This window comes from Hippocampus bargibanti, linkage group LG09, assembly GCF_051943395.1.
Source record: "Hippocampus bargibanti isolate YZ-2025 linkage group LG09, ASM5194339v1, whole genome shotgun sequence".
In the NCBI taxonomy this organism is placed as follows: Eukaryota; Metazoa; Chordata; class Actinopteri; order Syngnathiformes; family Syngnathidae; genus Hippocampus; species Hippocampus bargibanti.
This window is the reverse complement of record NC_142742.1, coordinates 23,996,725-24,018,117: the sequence shown is the minus strand read 5'-3', so window position 1 is coordinate 24,018,117 and position 21,393 is coordinate 23,996,725. Positions and strand designations below refer to the sequence as shown.

General features: G+C 46.3%; 1 protein-coding gene across 4 annotated transcripts; it reads right to left on the bottom strand.

The window, feature by feature from the left end:
- Positions 1-1,046: 1,046 nt before the first annotated feature.
- larp1b (La ribonucleoprotein 1B) lies at positions 1,047-21,281 on the bottom strand. Of its 4 annotated transcripts, none has more exons than XM_089004391.1 (19): positions 20,411-21,281; positions 16,588-16,649; positions 12,963-13,019; positions 12,659-12,890; positions 12,422-12,592; positions 12,213-12,338; positions 11,779-11,929; positions 10,788-10,932; positions 10,548-10,725; positions 10,190-10,356; positions 8,842-9,189; positions 5,389-5,509; positions 5,148-5,317; positions 4,060-4,165; positions 3,818-3,979; positions 3,583-3,727; positions 3,386-3,495; positions 3,199-3,326; positions 1,047-2,055 (listed from the first exon to the last, which is right to left on the bottom strand). In XM_089004391.1, the coding sequence occupies exons 1-19, from the start codon at positions 20,712-20,714 to the stop codon at positions 1,870-1,872; spliced, it is 3,069 nt and encodes a 1,022-aa protein (XP_088860517.1). In that variant the 5' UTR covers positions 20,715-21,281; the 3' UTR covers positions 1,047-1,869. The 4 variants fall into 4 exon arrangements, with proteins under 4 accessions (XP_088860517.1, XP_088860520.1, XP_088860519.1 ...); XM_089004394.1 differs by having other exon boundaries at positions 3,818-3,975; positions 4,059-4,165; positions 5,389-5,506; XM_089004393.1 differs by having other exon boundaries at positions 5,389-5,506.
- Between the last annotated feature and the right edge of the window lie 112 nt (positions 21,282-21,393).

Below are 21,393 nucleotides of genomic sequence, written 5' to 3'. Positions count from 1 at the left end.
TATCGGAAAAATAAAGCGTGACGGCTTGGCGAGACCGGGATTCCCATTACGTGGCTTCAACGTAGGATTTGAGAACCCACCGCCCTAACGAAATTTCAAATCATTACAATACAGCGATAAGAAAATGTGTTACTAAATTATGTAGTTTTGTTTTCCTGACGTACATGGAAAAGGCAGTGTTGACCACAACTTGGGCGTTTAACGATTACGCCCACCCCCCCAAAAAATAGTATTTTCAAAATATTAGTATTTCAGCATGCCTGCCCGCTTTTCTTTGAATTGTTTTCGTGATGGTTTGAATTTGTCTCGGCGGAAATGAAACCTCGCCGGAAACTGAATTACTCATTCAGTTTCTCAAACGTGTTTAACGCTAAAATAAACACTTCTGCCTGTTATGACGTTACATATTCGTAAAATTAACTTCTCCCCTTTTTTATATGTCCGGATTTTGTTAATTGTGCTCAATTTCCCGTCTTTAGCACATCAAATTTAAAGCAAGGGAAAATCGGCATGATTAAAAGGGTTTGACGGGCTATCGATGAAAATCACCCCCCCCCCAAAAAAACAAAAACAACCATATCGTCAGGCACATCAATAAAAAAAACGCGTACTTGACTATTAACGCGCGTCAAATGTGTTCCGACTTGTTTTTGGCATGAAAAACATCATTTTGACGATTTTGTTGCCAAACGACGCGGGTCGCTTTACGAGAATTTCTTATTACGAGGTGTTCGTGAAGGTAGCACGTCATCCGCCCACTTGTGCGGCCACCTGATGCGTGACCTCATTAGGCACCTGGACTGTCAAAATAACAAATAAGATGGAGCTATAACGTCAATATTGGAGATAAAATAAGACGTTTTCAGAGGCAAACACAGAACAGAACAACAGAAAATCGAGGTGATGTCATGTTAATATTTAGTCGTAGTTGTATGATTTTGTCTGATTTTCATTCCGGGTTGTCACTTGGGACAAAATGGCGTTAATCATGTTTGAGGAGTTCATAAAACTCCTAAAAAGTGGGAAAATAAAGCCTTCTCACAATGTACATTTAAAACAATCCATTTTATTTATTATTTTTGGCCTTTTTTTACAGTACAATTCACATTAACATGCATTACTTTGCCTCCACCCAACCACAAAAAAATAAAACACTCAAAAAAAAAAAAAAAAAAAAAACGAAAACGCTACTGATCAAGCACTCCCTAAAATCAAAGAATAACTGAATAGCCAAAGCTTTTTTTATATAGTATTTACATTTTTTTTCCTTTCATTCAACTTTAAAACCTCAATTTTAAGTCCATTGAAGCGATAATGAAAATAAGAAAAGCAATTTAAGTGCTCTAAAAGCACCAAAAAGCCTAAAGCGTAATATCAAGTAAACTTTTGGGGAAAAAAAAAAAACAAAAGAAAGGAAATCCACTTTAGGTTTTCTTTCCTCGGCGAGCTCAAAGTCATCATTCCAGCAGAAATTATTCAAGCGCGAAGCAAAAAAAGTCACGAGCACACCATCAATCAAGTCGACGACGACCAGAAATAGAAGAATAAATTATGTCAAAAAGGGACTTGGCATCAAATGTAGTTCCATTTAAAAAGTGTGGCATTGATTGTCACAATTAAAATGCATCATTCATTTCATTCAATCCGATGAACCTTTATAAGACGTTAGAAAAACGGGGAAAAAAAAAATGGGGGGATGGGAGGGGTGTCGGAAAAAGATGTAAGGCACAGGAGGGCGGCCGCAGTGGCGGTTTACAGATCAAGCGAGGACGCTTTTGAGTTTGGCAAAAACTGAAGATCAAAATGCAAGAAGATGCATCTGACGTTGTAAACGTTGGCGCGGACGATTCCAAAAACCAGGCGGCGTTTTCACTCGGCGTCTTTCTTTCCCGATTTGGGCTGATCCGCCTTGTTCTTGCGGTCGCCCCCGCCGTCTTTGTGGTGCGCCTGCGCCGGTTTTGAGGTAGAGTTGGAGGGATGGCGGCGACGCCTGCCCTCATCCCCCGCCGCTGACGAGTGGCATCTCCTTCGGCCTCCTTCCTCTGCCATGGGGGGCTGCGGGCGGGCGTGAGGCGACATCAGTACAGTGATATCTTGGCTTACAAACTTAATTGGTTCCCAGAAAGTGTGTGTAAGGCGAAAAGTGTGTATTCCAAACATTAATTCCCCATAGGAAACCATTAAAATGAGAATAATCCGTTGCCAGGTCCCCATAAAACATAATTTCCAACTAAATAAGCCTTAAAATTACACACACTATACCTTATTTTATGTATAATAAATGTGCTATGGTACTGTAATTAAAGAAATAAACTGTACTGTAAAATAAAGTCGTTTTATTGACCTTTGTGATGGTTGTTGATGGCATGGATAGCTTTTTGCGTAAAGTGTCTCAAGGAGCTGTGGGTTGTACATCGTAGAAGTTGTGATATTGCAACAGATGCAGGCAGACACACTCGAAACTTCATGAATAGCTGGTTCCCTTGCTAGTAGGTTCTCTTTAAATTATACAGATGGCTTGTGCGGGTTATTTGTGGTGCCCGATTGATGGGATTTTTTAACCTTGCAGTCTACAATCTGTCAATAAAGTTGAAACAAGTCCAAATTTCACTGTGTTTTCTATCCATTTTCTCAGCATTTCACCTTTGTTTGTTTTTTCACTTTTGTTTTTTTTGTTTCAAGCTCTGTCGTCGTCTCTGTTACGTGTGTGTGTGCTCACTGCTGTGTTTGTCTCCTCACTCCTCTACCACGGATCTTGATCAATCACGTGCTTTAAGCGAAGACTGGGGGGGGGGGGGGAGAAGCCGTCTGCCATTTCCATCTCCTTGTTAGGAGAACGACACATCACTCATTGTGGCGCTCCGTGTGTTTCCCGAAAACTAGTTTGTCTGCCAAGGTTATATTCTCGCGAATTTAACGTTCGTAAGGCAAAAAGTTTGTTACCTAAAGCGTTCGTAAGCCGAGGTATCACCGTACATTATGTCTTTGTTTACATTATATACTTCAATGAAAAAAATCAGTCACCAATTTACACACTTAAAACAGCCACTCCTGTATTTTGTTTTTCTACTTCTTCCTTTCCTTTCATCTCTTTGCTGTTGTAAATGTATTGACTGTGAGAGGAACAAAGGCTAAGCCAATCTACTTTAAACATCTCATTTCCACTCCGTGACAAACTTGGACTTGAGCGCCACTCACCACCACCCTGAAGTCCTCCAGGTTCTTGAACTGGCAGAGGTGTTCTTTCAGCTTGGGGTCGATAGTCTGATTCTTCATCTTGGAGTACTTGAGGAAGGCCCAAAACTTCTCCAGGCCGTAAAGCTGACCTGCGGGAGGAGGAGCCTATTGTGTCTTGGAGACCAAGTGGCTAACGGGGGTCCGTTACCTCTCTCAAAGTCCCTCAGGGTCTCTTCCTGGAAGTCCTTGAACAGGTCCAAGCGAAACCTCTTCTCCAGGCCATAGCTGTAGTACCGGAACAGGCATTCCAGGCCGTATCTGGACGGCGGTCAAAACCAAACACGGACGTCAACAAAATGCCCGGCGACCCGAAGAACGGACGCCATGATGAGTCGGACCCTCCACCTGTAGTTGTCTTTGGCGTCCTCCAAGGCAAACTGTTTGAACTCTTCGTACATCTTCCTGTTGAAGTTGTCCCTCAGGAAGAAGGACCAGAACCGGAACAGGGTGTTCATCTCCTGCGATTGGCCCACACCAAGCCGCTTACGTTCTGGCCGCAGAGACGGCAAAACGGACGGCGTGTCAATCAAGAAAGGGGGGCCGACGGGGGGGCGGGGTTTGGGACTTCCGTCGTCGGTACCGTTCAGGCATCGCCGTCTGTACTTGTGGTAGCCCTGCTGCGTGAAGCCGTTGTCGCGCAGCAGCTCGTGTGACGGGTGCCAGAACTTGGGCAGCGACTGCGGCGTGCAACCGTAACCCGTCGACAGCGGGGCCCCTTCCGAAGGGGACGCGTTGGAGCTGCCGTGACCCCAAAGGAAAAGCCCTTATTGGGTTTTTGGGTCCAAAATGTCAACAAAAAAAAGTCCTTTGAGAAGACCGACCTGATGGAGGCGGAGCGCGGGCGGTGCTCACGCGAGTCCATCACCCAGCCGATGTGAGCCTCCTGCGGCGGGTTGGAACTGTGACGGGTTTTCTTCTTCCTGGGCATCTGGGGGATGGGAAGGAAGGGGGCGGGGAGAAATCCTCATCAGGACGGGCTAATTCAATCGCTCCTCAATCGACGTCAATTTTCGGACACCAAAAGCCAACAATGGAAGATGGCATCAATGCTAATGCTAGGAGGCTAAATTGGGAATCGAACAATGTAGGCTATGACCGGGGGGGGGGCAGTTCTTGTCGAGAACAATGGATGCCAAGGACGTTAGCCGGAAGCTACGTCTGATGTTAGCCGAAAGCTAACGTCGGTCTTCCTTAGCTTCGAAAGTCAGAGCGAACATTGCATTAACTCATTGACTGGCAGACGATGTGCCAAAATGTGTCCACTCCAGTGCCAGGGTTTTTGTCATTCTCACTGGAATTCCAAAACGTACACAATATTGAGTTTTACGACGACATAAACATTCAATACAGCGTTAGAAACCTTAGACTCTCTACTTTCATCAGAAGAAAGAGATAATTCCTAAATGATATGGGTCTGGAGTTATCTGAGCTTGAAATAGGGGTGGATGTACAAAATGCAATACATATTGATTGTTATAGCACTTTAACAACAGCTAAAGCTGTAACAAAGCGCTAACATGGACAAAAAGCAAATGTTGCTTCCTCGTGGAAGAGAAAAAAAATATTGCCGAAGGTCTGACCAGCGCTTTATCGGCACCCCCGCAAGAAAACCCAAACAAATTCCCAAATGGCGCTCCACGTCACGCTTTTCAATTCCCAAATAAATTCTGGGATGGCGTCGGATGAGTGAACAAACTGGAAGCTATTATTGGAAGCTAATTTAAGAAGCTAACATAGCAAGTGAACGTTGCAGGTGATGCTCGAGGCGAATCTTGCTATCCAAGGTCGGAAGACAACGGCGCTCTTTCCTCGTTTGAAGAAATTAATTCACAACAACATCTTGTGGCAATGGCGATAAGCGCCGACGTCGGTGGCTAACGTCGGAAGCTAACGTGGTCGCGGCCCCTGACCTGGCCATCCACGGAGCCGCTCTCCTTCATGACAGGGTAAAAGCGCGGCGCCTTGCTGGGGTCCTGGCGCCCAGGGGTGCGCGGCGTCCTCGGGGTCCGCGGCTGGCGGGCAACGGGCGATTCCGGCACCGTTTTGGGCAGCGAGCGAGCCATTTCCGTCTCGCCGGCCACTGACAACGATGAAGCGTTAATCCCCCTGCCAGCGTTTCGCCGATCCGGCGCGCTTCGCGAGGGAACTCACCGGCGGGGTCCGCCGGAAGGGTCGGCACTTCCTGGTTGGGGTCCACGGGAACTTTGGGCGAAAGCGTGTCAAACTCGTCCTGGCTGATGACGCTCAGCTTCTTGAAGTTTTCCACTTCCTGCTGAAGACACAAAATGGAGATTGTTTTTTTTTTTCTTCCGAAGACAGAAAATAGAGATCGCTTTTTTTCTTCTTCCTAAGTCATAAAATGACTTTACTTTGTTTTTTTATTGATAAATTCTCAGAATCGTGTCCTGTTACAATTAGCCAACAACGAACCAAAAAGACAATTTAAATTTTTCTTCCTAAGACACAAAATGGAGATCGTTTTTATTTCTTCCTAAGACACAAAATGGAGATCGTTTTCTTTTTATTCCTAAGACACAAAATTGAGATGTTTTTTTTTTCTTCCTGAGACACAAAATTGAAATTGTTTATTTCTTCCTAAGACACAAAATGGAGATCGCTTTCATTTCTCCCTAAGACACAAAATGGAGATGTTTTTTTGTCCCCCTAAAACAAAAATGGAGATCGTTTTTTTTTTCTTCCCGAGACACAAAATTGAAATTGTTTATTTCTTCCTAAGACACAAAATGGAGATTTTTTTTGTCTCCCTAAAACAAAAATGGAGAACGCTTTTTCTTCCTAAGACATAAAATGGAGATCGTTATTTTTCTTCCTAAGACACAAAATGGAGATCGTTTTTTTTTTATTCCTAAGACACAAAATGGAGATGTTTTTTTTTCTTCCTGAGACACAAAATTGAAATTGTTTTGTTCTTCCTAAGACACAAAATGGAGATCACTTTTTTTCCTACAACACAAAATTGAAATTGTTTTTTTCTTCCTAAGACATAAAATGGAGATCGTTATTTTTCTTCCTAAGACACAAAATGGAGATCGTTTTTTTTTTCCTAAGACACAAAATGGAGATGTTTTTTTTTCTTCCTGAGACACAAAATTGAAATTGTTTTGTTCTTCCTAAGACACAAAATGGAGATCACTTTTTTTTCCTAAGACACAAAATTGAAATTGTTTTTTTCTACCTAAGACACAAAATGGAGATCGCTTTTATTTCTTCCTTAGACACAAAACGGAGATCGTTTTTTTCTTCCTAAGACACAAAATGGAGACCACTTTTTTTTCTTCCTAAGACACAAAATGGAGATCGTTTTTTTTTCCTCTTCCTTAGACACAAAATGGAGATCGTTTTTTTTCTTCCTGAGACACAAAATTGAAATTGTTTTGTTCTTCCTAAGACACAAAATGGAGATCACTTTTTTTTCCTAAGACACAAAATTGAAATTGTTTTTTTCTTCCTAAGACACAAAATGGAGATCACTTTTTCTTCCTCAGACATAAAATGGAGATCGCTTTTATTTCTACCTAAGACACAAAATGGAGATCGATTTTATTTCTTCCTTAGACACAAAACGGAAATCGTTTTTTTCTTCCTAAGACACAAAATGGAGACCACTTTTTTTTTCTTCCTAAGACACAAAATGGAGATCGTTTTTTTTCCTCTTCCTTAGACACAAAATGGAGATCGTTATTTTTCTACCTAAGACACAAAATGGAGATCGCTTCTTTTTTCTTCCTAAGACACAAAATGGAGATCGCTTTTTCTTCCTCAGACATAAAATGGAGATCACTTTTATTTATTTATTTGTCTTCTTCCTAACAGGTCGTAAAAATGCTGATAAGACGTAAAAATGATTGATTGGCATGTGTGTGTGAGACAACAGATGTGCAAGGGGACTTTGAACGTTACACGCCGAGTGACCTTGGCGTGTGCGTGCGTGTGACAGTTGCCACATGTTGTACACGTGTTAAAAACTTGCTTGAAAAAAAAGTGACGAGGTTAGCAGCACCTCAAGCTTCCGGCGTTTGAATTCCGAAAATTGGAGTCATAAAAAAGAAACGATGAGCATCAAAATCACCGTGAAAACTTTTTAAAAGGCGATCAAAGAGTCAGTTTTGTCTTTTTGGTTCGTTGTTGGCAAATTGTAACAGGACACGATTCTGAGAATTGATAAACAAAATTAAAACAAAAGAAAATGCTGCAAGCAAAGGAGGAGCTCCGGCAGATAAACTTTCAAATGTGTCGGCAAACAAAGAACAAGAAGCTGAATTATTCTGCGCCGTTTGCAGTCACTCTGCTTTCTTGAGCGCCGTCGCAAATGGTAACGAGCCACCCCCCAAAAAAAGCATTTCAGGCCTCTTCAGTTTGACTAAATTTGGCCATGACGAGGATTTGGCAGCGGAATTTACAGCACGCGTGTCCAAGTCAAGGCCCGGGGGCCAATTCTGGCCCGCCACCTCATTTTATTCGGCCCACGAAAGCAAATCAAGCATGTCAAGCGCCATATTGCTTGCTAAAGTCCCAACCGCAATTTAAAATTGTCCCATGTCAACCGCAATAACATAATCATTATTCTCGACTCTTGAAGACGATTGACTCATTGACTGGCAGATGATGTGCAAAAATGCGTCAATGCTAATGCTAGGAGGCTAAATTTAAAATCGAACAACGGAGGCTATGATCACGGGGGCAGTTCTCGTCGAGAACAACGGACGCCAAGGACGTTTGCCGGAAGCTAACGTTGGTCTTCCTTCGCTTCCAAAGTCAGAGCGAACATTGCGAACTGGAAGTGAACTCATTGACTGTCAGACGTGCCAAAATGTGTCCACTCCAGTGCCAGGGTTTCTGTCATTGTCACTCAAATCGCAGGACTCAAAGAATATCGAGTTTTAGGACTACATAAACATTCAATGCGGCGGTAGAAACCTTAGACACTCTGCTTTCATCAGGAAAAAAAATTGTTAATTCCTAAATTCTATGGATCTGGAGTTATCTGAGCTTGAAATGGGTGCAGGTGTCCAAAATACAATGCAATTAACAGCTGAAGCTGGAACAAAGCGCTAACATGGAAAAAAGGCAAATGCTGCCCCCTTGCGGAAACGAATAAAATATTGCAAGAGGCCAAGGCCAGCACTTTATCGGCACCCAAAGAAAAGACAAAACCCGAACAAATTCGGGAATGGCGTAATTCGTGAATGAGTTAAATAAACATTAAGTTATGACCAAATAATTTCTATTCATGAAAAATTCGTCTGGAGTTATCTGAATTTGAAATAAGGGCGGCTGTGCAAAACACAATACAATACATGCATATTGGTTGATGTAGCGCTTTAACAACAGCTGAAGCGGCAACAAAGCGCTAACATGGACAAAGGGCAAATGCTGCCCCCTTGTGGAAAATAAAAAAACATCGTAGGAGGTCTGACCAGCGCTTTATCGGCACCTAAGCAAGAAAAAACCCAAAACCTGAACAAATTTGGGGATGGCGCTTCATGTGACGCTTTTTAATATACAAATAAATTCGGGAATGGCAGCGAATGAGTTAATTTTTTCATCGGACGGTTCGGCGGGATCGTCAAAGACGTTTGTTACCTTGGCGCCTTCGGTCTGCTCGTCGCCCTTCCACAGGTCCTGTTCGTAGTAATAAAGGCCGTCATTGATGGCCTTGACCAGGTCGGCGGTCAGCTTGGCGCGCGACTCGTGGTTGCCGGAGCGATCGCCGCCGGGGTGCTTGCGCAGGTACGGTGGCGTCTGCGTGACGATCAGGATTTTGTTGACGTCCTGGTCGTCCAGCTCGTAGTCCGAGTCGTCGTCGTCGTCCGACCAGTCGGTGAATTGGTTCTTGCGCGGCGCCATCTGCTCCATCTCCTCGTCGAACATGAAGTCCAGTTCCTCCTGGTCGGCTTCGGGGGCGGCCCCCTGGTGCTGCGGCGGAGTCTCCTTGAAACGCATCGTCCACGGTAAAGTTAGAAAGGTCAACAACCCTTTTCGGATAACTGACGTACAGTGATACCTCTGTTTACGAACTTAATTGGTTTCCAGAAAGTGTCTGTAAGGGGAAAAGTTAGTCTGCCGAACATTTATTTCCTATAAGAAACCATTAAAATGAGAATAATCCGTTCTCAGGTCCCCATAAAACATAATTTTCTACTAAATAAGCCTTAAAACCAAACAAAATATACCTTATTTTATGTATGATAAATGTGCTATTGTGTTGTAATGAAAGAAATAAACTGTACTGTATCATATAATGGTTTTGTTTACCTTTGTGATGGTCATTGATGTAGTTGCTCTCTTGATGATATCCGAGTGAAGTTGATGTGCTTTCTCGGCGATAATACCCTCACTCACTGTCCCCTGCTTTTAGTTAATCCAAATGAACAGAAGTTTGTCAACCTCTTCTATTGCCTGAGACCATTGCTTAGACAACACAGAAACACCCGTAGCCACACGTAGCAATAGTCAACTTAGCATAATGCTACTGGGACGCTAAGAGAACCAAACGCACACCTCGTTGGTGTTTTTCAATGATCTCCTTCTTCTCCTCGACTGTCATTTTCTTTTGTGTCCTCTTTGGCTTAACACTAGCCTGTGGTGGGGTCTTTTTCGGTCCACTCCACTCGATATCAAACTACATCTGCACTCAAAGGGTGTGTGGAAAACTAGTCTGCCGGCCACCGTGGCGCTGTTCGACCGTGTGGTTTGTTTGGTGTTCATCCGCCAAAAACTAGTCCGCCAGCCACAGTGGCGCCGCGTGGTTTGTCCGCCGAAAACTAGTTCATATGCCATGATTATATTCTCGCGAATTACATGTTCATAAGGTGAAAATTTCGTGAGCTAAAGCGTTCGGAAGCCGAGGTATTACTATACCTCCAAAATGGTCACCATTGTTTTGTCAGTTCGGGCGTCCAGCCCCCTTGACCCCAAAAGCCCCGCCTACCTTTGCTTTGCCAGAGGCGTGACGGTGACGTTTCTCCACCTGGATCCAAGCATCGGGGGCGTCTTTCGTGGCTCCCGTGGCCGGCTCGCGGCCGGAAGCCGGGGACTCATCCACGGAGTCTTGAGACGTTGCGGCCTCAGCGGGGGGTTCCTCGACGAGCGGCGAAGCTGTCCACACAAATCGTCCGAATTTGCCATTTTTGAAACACGTTTAACGTCGTAATTTTATCAGTCTATTAAAACACACGCGTTGGGATGTGGCTACTTTCTGGAATCGAAACGTGTGTTATGATAGCTACATGGGGCGGAGTCGAATCAACATTTGAAAACAAATCACGGGGTCGCCGCCGCGCACTGACCGGCGACGGCGACGCTCTGCCGGGGAACAAACTCCGGACAGTGAACGAGCTGCGACAAGTCGGTGGTGGTCCTGGGCGAGCCCACGGCGGGCGGCGTGGGGATGGGCCAGCGCTCAGGATCCACTTTGCAGCGCACGCGCTCGTCCATCAGCTCCACTTCTTTGCTGTTCTTCAGAGCCTGGAGGCACGGGCGCAACGTGGGTCACCAGGGCCAGGGTGGGGTCGGGGTCGGGGTCTTACCTCCACAATGAGGCCCACGTCGGTGGTGAGCGCTTGGACGCGGTGGAAGCTGGCGATGAGCGAGATGGGCAGGAAGCCTTGAGCGTCCATTTTCCTCCGAAGGAAGAAGTCTCGCTCCAGGTTGTGTAAGCTGAAGTAGTACTCGCTGCAAAGGGCGCCCAAACATCACGTTTCCGGCACAAAAATTACATTAAAATCCAACTTTTCACTTGGGACATTGCTGCAAGAAAATTAGACAAAAGGGTGGAAAAGAAAAATGCATAGACGGCCATATTGAGGGGGGCAAAGGAACCCCAAACAAACATATAACAATGTAATCATCCTGAGGCCAAAAGTGAAAAACCATGGATAGGGGTCAGGGGGGTTTGTTTCCCGCTCGACTCACATTTGGCGAGGACATTGCTGCAAGAAAATCTGACAAAAGGATGTACAAGAAAAATGTATCATGTGTGAGAGAACGGCCATATTGAGAGGGGCAAAGGAACCCCAAACAATGAAAAAAATATAAGCATCCTGAGACCAAAAGTGAAAAACCAAGGATGGGAGACAGAGAGGGGTTGTTTCCCACTCAACTCACAATTGGCGCGGACATTGCCGCAAGAAAATAAGACAAAACTATGGGAAAAAAAATTATAAGATGCGAGAGAACGGCCATATTGAGGGGGGCAAAGGAACCCCAAACAAAGAAATAAAAATCAAATTATGGTGAAGCCAAAAGTGAAAAACCAAGGATGGGGAGTGGTCAAGGGTTGTTTCCTGCTCAACTCACATTTAGCAGGGACATTGCCGCAAGAAAATCAGACAAAAGGATATACACGAAAAACGCATAGCATGGGAGGACGGCCATATTGAGAGGGGCAAAGGAACCCCAAACAAAGATATTAAAGAAGAAAAAAAGAGAAAGAAGAATTAAATTATTGTCAGGAAAAAAGTAAACAATAAAATAAAAACAGGGATGTCGGGCGGGTTGTTTGTTTCGCGCTCAACTCACATTTGCCGTTTAATGTACTCCTTGAGAAGCTTCTCGTCCACCGTGTACATTTGCACTTTATTGCCGTCGTCGTAGTAGTAAACCATCCCGCCGCCACCAAAGTCGGCGCCGTCCGTCCCGTCGCGGTAGCCCTGCGAGTACTCAAAGCGACCTGCAAACGGAAAAGGTCATCTTTGAACGGACACCAAACGGATGTGGCAACCTGTCCCCTCAAGGGACAAATCTGGAGAAGGCGATGGAGGAAGACAATGAGACAAAAAAGGAAAAAGAAAATGGCGAGCTGGAAGAACCAAATCAAATCAAACAAGGAGGGAAAGAACGGAGAGCACAGCAACAAAAATAATACTTAAGAAGGAAAAAAAATGGAGGGGGTGGGGGGGAAAGGACGTGTTGGACAAGCCGAAAGCGAAAATGAGGAAGTCCCGCCCACATACCTCTGCCGCGACCTCTGCCGCGCCCCCGCCCTTTGCCTCGGCCTCGGGCGCCGCCGCGGAAGGCGCTGCCGTCGCTCCTCACGCTGGCTGCGTCGTCACCAAAGTCGCGAGGTTCCCGCCTCCAACCTGGCGAGCGAGATGAAAAAAAAGAGGGCGGCGATCACTGACGGCCCCGCCCCCTCTCCCGGTAAAAAACGCCTGTCACTCACTTCTGCCGCCGTCGTGCGGCCGTCCGCCGTTTCCGCCGCTCTGCGCCGTGTGGTCGGGCGCGTCGCCGCCGGGCTCGGCTTCAGAGTGGGCGGGGCCTCCGCCGGGCGTCCCGGCTACGCCGTCCCGGGCGGCGTCCTCCAGCGGCAGGGATACCCATTTGCGCTTGTTACCTAGCGACGGTTACAAAGGGGGTCATCAAGACGGGGGTCGGCGGCGGCCCCTCCCCCATCACTCACCTCCTCTCTTCTTGGGACTGCCGCTTTTGGCGTCCTGCCGCCCCTTGGCGTCTCCGTCGACGTCCGAAGGTGTCTCGCGGTTTTCTTTGCTCTCGCCGCTACCGCCGCCGTCATGGCTGCTTTCGGACTTCCTGTCGGGTCGCTCCCGCTTCTTGTCCTTTTCCCGGCGGGAAGACGGCGGCTTCTTGCCGCCACAATTGTTGCTGTTGTTGTTGACCACATTGTGTTGCCGCTGGACACAAACAAACAAGCGGGATGTCGTCATTGTGACACTTAAAAAAACAAAAAAGGGGGAGTGGCTTACCTCCTTGGCCAGTTCGCTGGGCGTCGGCCAGTTGGTGATGTCGCCAAAGTCGCCCGACTGACAAAAAGAGGGCGAGAGTGGGCGAGATTGGCAAGAGAGAAAAGAAGAAACGGGGGAAAATGAGGTCAACGGTTGCACGGCGTTCACTTTGGACTCGCAACGTTTGGACAAGCGAAATGGGGGTGAGGGGGGGGGGGCAAAGGCTTTGGCGCTAAGCTAACACGCCCCCGCGCAGATCAAAACACTGGCAAATTGGACATTTGGATAAAAAATGAAATCCTTTGGGAGACGGACAAGCGCGCCCAGATGGGAAAATGGACACATTTTCATGCGCAAAAAGAAAATTAAAGCTTGATCAACGTGAAACACATTTTTTACCCCCCCCCCCCCCCTTGTTTGTAGTATTGATGACGCGTCAACATTTATCTCGGCTGTTTGCTTTTGAGTAGCGGAACAGGCACACAAAAACCATGGCCGCCCTGTCAGCCCGCTCCGAGCCGTCAAAACGTCAAACGAGGCCCACGTGGGAACGGCGAAAGCTGCACGGCGTCATGCGCCTCTTCTCGATTGTTTTTGGTGACGGAAAATCCCAACGTGCGAGGCTTGCACAATGGCGGCGGGTACCCGACTTTCCATTTCAATATCGTGTGTGTGTGTGTGTGTGTGTGTGTGTGTGTGTGTGTGTGATATATATATATATATATATATATATATATATATATATATATATATATATATATATATATATATATATACATAAGCAGTTATTTTGTATCGGCATTTAGTGCAACGTTGCTCCGGCAAATAAACATCCTACTTGTTCGATATTGTTACGATTGACAACTGTGGGCGGGGCCACGCCTCCCCGCTTCACCATTTTCTTCTTATATATATATATATATATATATATATATACACACACACACACACACACACACACACACACACACAGTAAAGTCTCATTATATCGATATTCTCGGGAGTCGGAAAAAATATCGCTATAACCAGACTATCGATATATCCGATCCTGCGGCATGTAAATGTTCTCCTTGCGTTCATAGAAATAGTATCGTAATAAGCAGTACTATCGATATAATCGATATCCATATAACGAGACTTTACTGTATATATAGAGGTAACATCTGAGTTACGACCGGGTTCCGTTCCGACAAAGCAGTCGTAAATCAAACGGTCGTAAATCGAAACGCATTCAAAATGGCTGACGCGAGGATCACGTGATCATAACAAATGACGACACGCTGGCATCTCCTACACGACAGGATCGTATACGATGTCAATCTGTTGTTTTTAAGCAACGTTTTCGATTGAATACTATCAGATACCAAAATGTGGACAGTTCATTTATAAACCTTATAACTTTAAGTGTCATTTTATATTTCGTATTATCGATCTTGATTACTGTGTGGGCGCACACGCTTTCTGCTGACACAAATCCGCACGGCTTCCCACGCATGCGAGCTGTCAAAAAAAAAAACAGCTGTCCAAAAATTGCTCTCCCTGCTAACGGAGAATCCAGAAGAGGTCACCTGTCTCAAAGAGGCGGCGGCGCCGACCGTGAGCCCGACGCGGCGTTTGCGTCGCGGCGATCCCACACGCTCTGCATCGGCGTCGGTGTACACCCCTCCCTCCCCCCCGTTTGCTGTGCTGTCATGCTGGAAAAAAAATTGTCGTACGCGTTTGTTACGAAACAGTTATTTTGTATCGGCATTTTGTGCAACGCTGCTCCGGCAAATAAACATCCTACTTGTTCGATATTGTCACGATTGACAACTGTGGGCGGGGCCACGCCTCCCCTCTTCACCATTTTCTTCTTCTGGACAGCGGGTACGAAAACGGGACGCTGTCAACTTGTATTTGTACTTTGTATTACCCTGGACTTTGTCTTCGGTGCTCGGTCTGAGCCCCCCCCCCCCCCCCCCCGCCCTCACATCCCGTAATCCCTTTGGGATTGTCCCCTTTCTGCACCACTGTGTGCGAGTTGCTTCTCGCCATCGTCGGGGTTCCCATTGCCCCCCCCCCCACTCGTCGTTTTTTGATATTCTTTATTTTTGATTATTCCCCGAGTCCTCTTTTATACATACATACATACATACATACATACGTACATACATACATACACATATATATTCATATACATACATCTGTGTCTTCCATCTGTAGAGGTTTGATCCGCATGTTTGTTTTGGCCAAGCTTTTACGTCGGATGCCCTTCCTGACACAACCCTCTGTATTTATTGGGACCGGCACAAGAAGACTTATGTCCCTTTGTGGCTACAGAACAAGCAACTCGCTCAGTAAAAGGCTCCCAAACACAAAATGGTCATCGGCACAGCAACATTCAAAAAAGAAAAAATATATATATATATATATATATATATATATATATATATTCCCGAATTTATTCGTATATTAAAAAGCGTGACATGAAGCGCCATTCCCAAATTTGGTCAGGTTTTGTTTTTTTTCTTGCTTAGGTGCCGATAAAGCGCTGGTCAGACCTCCTACGATGTTTTTTGTTTTCCACAAGGGGGCAGCATTTGCCCTTTGTCCATGTTAGCGCTTTGTTGCAGCTTCAGCTGTTGTTAAAGCGCTACATCAACCAATATGCATGTACAGTAAAGTCTCGTTATATGGATATCGGTTATATCGATAGTACTGCTTATTACGATACTATTTCTATGAACGCAAGGAGAACATTTACATGCCGCAGGATCGGATATATCGATAGTCCGGTTATATTTGATATTTTTTCCAGACTTCCGAGAATATCGATATAACGCGACTTTACTGTGTATATATATATATATATATATATATATATATATATATATATATATATATATATATATATATATATATATATATAGAGAGAGAGAGAGAGAGAGAGAGAGAGAGAGAGAGAGAGAGAGAGAGAGAGAGAGAGAGAGAGAGAGAGAGAGAGATTTTTTTAAATGTTGCTGAATATATTGAATATATATATGTATGTATATATAGGGATATATATATTATGTGGATAAAAATAATCATCATACATACAAATGTCATCCAAGCTTGCCGCAAAATATTGCAAAAAAAGGAGATGTACGCCGGGTTTTAAAATGAATCAATTAGAGCCAAAAACATAAAAGGAACAAAAGTAAAAAGCAATTTGTATGACGCATATCGACGAAAAATATTTGGAGGCTTTCGCGGGACAACTTCTGTCATCGGTTGTCTCGGAATTTCTGTCATCAATCGGAAGACGAGCAGCTTGGAGTTCGTTCGTTCGCTCGCTCGCTCAGCTTTGTCACCAAACCCTTTTTCGCACCCTTCCACCTTCCCCGAAGTGGTTTGGACACGTCAAACCTGTCGCAGAGCCATCAAGCGCCGTCTTGCGGCTTTGCCTCTCCCTCCCAACAATCGAGAAAGTCAAGTCCACCCCCCGCGGTGAGGGGGGGGGGGGGGCGTACGTCACTCTCACCAACGACGTCGTTTTGGAAGCGTTCTTTCAAACGCGTCAAATACCTCGTTTTGTTTTATTACAACAACTAGCGCGCTGTTTGCTATTCTTAATGTGAAATTGAACAAATAGAGAAGAAAAAAAAAAGGTATTTTCACTCATTACCTTGCTGGATTTTCTGGTTCTGGGTTTGCTGGCACGGATGACCTTCAGAGCGTTTTGCTGATCTGCACACAGACGATCAATAAGTTACACGCCATGTCGCTTCCAAAGAGCAAATTGCCATCAAAGTCGCGAGAGAGGAAAAACAACAACAACAACAACAACAACAAAATGTCTCTTGCCGTGTGTGTGCACCATGTTGAAGCGTTAATCATCCTCTGCCTGCCCCATTCACATCACAGTGTGTGTGTGTGTGTGTGTGTGTTGGGAGTGCCCCCACTGCCCCGCCACCCGTCCAGCGCCGGGCCCTATCGGCTGCCAGAGGACGGCTGACGAGATAAGAGGCCAAAAAGGGCCGGGCCGAGCGCGCACGAGAATCTTTGGCTGTAAAACGATGCCGCGGCCACCACGGTCAAATATAGCAAAGCTAACCTTACAAAACACTCACGTAAGAAAGCGCCAGCAGCAAAAGCGTTCGTTTACGTATGAGACAGGATTGGGAGGGCGGGGACTTTTTTTTAGTAAATACAGGTCACATCCGAATTACGACCGAGTTCCGTTCCGACCAGACCGTCGTAAGTCAAAACGGTCGTAAGTCGAAATCCTTTCAAAATGTTGAATAGACTCGGAGGCTAAATGACTCGCAAACTCCCTCCCTCTGGTGCCATCACACGGTCGATTGCTGTGCGAGCGTGAGATGCTGGCTGGCCAAAATTGTCGGCCTGCTTGTGTGTTGCGGTGCCAGGCGTAGAACATTTTTTTTTAAAAATAGGGTCTGGAGGTCGTGGTCGTAAGTCGGATGTTACCTGTATATATCCACATCTTTGTTTAATACTACAGTGAAGTCTGGGTTTTCAAACGGTTTTTATGCTTCAGTTTACAACCAAAAATGGCTTCCGGAGTCGACATGTTTGGATTGTTCAATCACAAAAAAAAAAAAAAAAATAGCAAGACATTGATGACATTGATTCTTTCGGTTTTCAAACAAATTGGTTTTCGAAATGTTCCTGGAACGGATTATGGTCGAAAACCCAGGTATGAATGTAGAGTCAAAGCTCGGTTTTCGAACATGTCTGTTCGGTTCTCAACCAATTCAGTTTTCAACCAAAAATTGTGTTTTTTTTGTTATGCCTCAGTTTACAACCAAAAATGGGTTGTCAGTTGAACTGAGCGCACCTGAATGCACCACTGCACTCCCCTGAGCTTCCTTCTATGTATGTCATTTCCTGCTGTCGAGTCTCATTGTGATTGACGCATTATCCTTGTGTAGCGTTCCATTGGGAGTCAACGTGTTTGTATTGTACAATATCGATTAAAAAAAATCAGACATTGATTCTAATGGGAAATGTTTCGACTTTCGAACGGATCAGTTTTCGATATGTTCCTGAAACGGATTATGGTCGAAAACCTAGGAATGACTGTACAGTCAAAGCTCGGTTTTCGAACGAGTCTCTTTGGTTCGAGACCAATTTGGTTTTCAACCACAAATTTCAGGTTTTTCTATGCCTCAGTTTACAACCGAAAATGGGTTCTCGCTTGAACTCAGCACACCTGAATGCACCACTGGACTCCCCTGCACTTCCTTCTATGTCACTTCCATGTGTCGCGTCTCATTGTCTCGTGGAGCGTTCCATTGTCAGTCGCCATGTTTGTATTGTTCAATCTCGATTAAAAAAAAAAAAAAGCAGACATTGATGACATTGATTCGAATGGGAAATGTTTCGGTTTTCGAAATAATTGGTTTTCGAAATGTTACTGGAACGGATTATGGTAGAAAACCGAGGATTGACTGTACAAAGCTCGGTTTTCGAGCGTACCTGTTCGGTTCTCGACCAATTCGGTTTTCCACCAAACATTTCGGCGGCAGGACAATTTATGCCTCAGTTTACAACCGAAAATGGGTTCTCAGTTGAACTGAACGCACCTGAACGCCCCACTGGACTACACTACGCTTCCTACTACGTCACTTCCTGGTGTCACGTCTCATTCTGACTGACGCATTATGACGGGTTTTTATTGTTCAATATTAATTTTAAAAAAAGCAGACATTGATGACTCCCCCCAAAAAAACAGATGTTTCAGCATTTGCTTGATGCTTTAAAAAAAAGCGATTGTCAAGAGACATTGAAAGCCGATCAACCGGTTTGACGATCAGCGTCACGGAATTGTGACGCGGAAGCCAAATTGGAAAACGATGGACCCATTTAGCACTGGGGACAATTTGGCAGGCCTTTGTTTTGACGTACGGGCCAGACGTGATCGTTCGGATATCTTTGCCACACCAAGTTATGAAAGCGAGAAACCAAGACATTGCCTACGTTTTGGGAGTGTGGGAGGAAACCCGGCGAAAAAGCCACGCAGGCACGGGGAGAACATCCCAGCCGCACTGAAGACCCGGAATCGAATCAGACACCTCTGCCCTGTGAGGCGGACGGCATCCGTGCATGTGAACTTGGAAACTTGGTGGTGAAATTTGGCATGCATTTATGAGTTGACGTTTTTCATAAATGAGAAGATTTCAATTTAAAGCGTTGCAGGGGGTCATTTGCAAGGTGGGCAATCCCAGTCCGCAGGGTAGTTCCGAGTTCCTCTCAGGGGGGCCGTGATGAATTTGGGGAAGCCATTACAATGTTTAATCCCCTTCACGTTTTACATCAAGAATGCACAACGAATTGACGAATAACTAATTTTCAAATCTGAAGTAAAAAATTATGACGTTATTGTGGTTTATAAATAAAAATTTGAAATTTTGGTTAGGACTTTAGCAAGCATCCTGGAATTTTGCAAGTTTGATTTGCTTTCGCTGGGCAAAGAAAATGATGAGGCAAGCCAGATTTGGCGCCCGGACTTTGATTTTGACACCTGTGATGGAAGGGATTATCCAGCTGGCTGAATAGAAAGAGCGAACTATTAGCTAGCTAGATGAGCATGGAATTTGACGTGCTCGATTTTCTTTTGCGGACCGAATAAAATGATGAGGCGGGCCAGATTTGGCCCTTGGACCTCGATTTTGACACATGTGACGTAAGGGATTAATTAGCCAGATACCTGCATAGAAAGAGAGCTAGCTAGCTCGCTCGATAGATGAGCATGGCACTTGACATGCTTGAGTTGCTTTCACAGGCCGAATTTCTATAACGAATACAGTAAAGTCTCGTTATATCGATATCGGATATATCGATAGTCCCGGTTATATCGATATTTTTTCGGACTCCCTTGAATATCGATATAATGAGACTTTACTGTATATAGAATATAATAGGTGGCGGGCCAGGTTTGGCCCCCGGGCCTTCACTTGGACATCTGTTATCTGATCAATAGAATATTGTGTGTTGAGACAGGGAGGGAAGGTGGAAAAAGGTGCGGGATAGCGATAGCGTCCCCCAGGACTGGCATTGCCCCTCCCAAAACCTTCGATATGGATAAATCGGGACAAAATCGGCCTTCGAGAGGCGAGGGAATGACACGAAACGAGACGAGCGCGACTCCCCAGCGGCCCGACACTGGCGTCGCTCCCGGGGAGGGGGAGGAGGCCTCGGTCGCGTAGGGGGGAGGAGACCGGAGAGGTTCCATGCTAACTGCTACCAAAGTAGCAGTTGTCAGCAATCAACACGTGGTGCTCGCAGATCGAGAGGGAGTGCGAGGGCTCCTCTTCAATGTCGACGTGCTGCCTTGTGAAAAATGTCGCCGCTGCTTGAGAACGATCGTTCCTCAGTCAGGAACGATGGTTCGACATGTCAAAGTACAAGCGGGCAGTCGCCAACGCGCTCGCCGACACGTGCCCGAGCCCCAATCGCCGCCGACGGCTCGTCAATAATCGGCTCACCTCTGTCCTGCGAGGCCGACGGGTGGACGACCCTGCCCGTCGTCCTGCGGGTCCACGCGTTGACTTTGGGCGGCGGAGCGGCGACGACTTTCTTGGCCGCCGCGTCGGCGTTCGGCTCGCCGTCGCCTTCCTCGGTTGCAGGCGCTTCCGCCGCCCTGGCCCTTGCCCCGGGCGCGGCCCGTTCAGCCTCCTCGGGCTCGTCGCTGTGGGGGTTCGGCTTCTGCTGGTCGGATGCGCCGCAGCTCGCCGCGACCGCCGCTGTCAAAGTGGCGTCCAAGTGACCGCTCTCAAGCTCGCTCGACATCCTTCTCGTTTCCCAAAAGCCGCCGCGCTTAGATCCAGGGTGAATTTTTGGTCCTTGCCCTCGTGTCCGAGAGAAAAGTGGACAAAAACTCGCGGGGCGACCGCATCCACAAGTGGAGGTAAACAACTTTTTGGGGGGGTCGAGGGTTGGGGCGGGGGGGGGGTCGGACCTCGCTAGCTAGCTAGCCCGAGTGGCTCCGGGCCGAAGTCGCAGCCGTTAGCCGCCTAGCTAGCCAGAGTCGACGCTAAGCCTTAGCCGCCTAGCCCAACCGAGTGCTAGCGAGCTAGCCTCCCCGCGCGCACGTCCGCGAAGCCCCGAGGAGCGGGGGGAAAAAGTGTCTTTTGGGCCCCCCGGCGAGTGCAAAGTTTCACGTCGGCCGCGCGTTTACCTCCGGAGTAGCGCGGCGACGCTTTGACGCTCGAGCCGCCTTGGCGTAACTTTTCAAAGTATGACGCGGTCCCGAGTGAGCGTATTAAGTCCACGCTACCAAGCAGGCAGCTCGGAGCTACTAGATAGCTGCTCCCTCCCACGAACTCCAGCCTGCTTACTCGTCGACTGGACGCGGTGGATTCGCTTGCTGGCTTCGCCCAAGCTACAGCCGCTGTAAACAATCGCTCTGCTGCCCTCTGCCGGCGGAAAGCGGAAATGCCGTGTAATGACTTGCTGTCCATAAAATGGC

What these genes read in the sequence shown, in the direction of transcription:
- larp1b (XM_089004391.1), bottom strand. Translation starts at nt 20,714, where the DNA reads ATGTCGAGCGAGCTTGAGAGCGGTCACTTGGACGCCACTTTGACAGCG. An exon ending in CAGTCCCAAGAAGAGAGGAG is followed by an intron (nt 12,593 to 12,658) that starts GTGAGTGATGGG and finishes AACCGTCGCTAG; the next exon opens with GTAACAAGCGCAAATGGGTA. An exon ending in GCCGCACGACGGCGGCAGAA is followed by an intron (nt 12,339 to 12,421) that starts GTGAGTGACAGG and finishes CTCGCTCGCCAG; the next exon opens with GTTGGAGGCGGGAACCTCGC.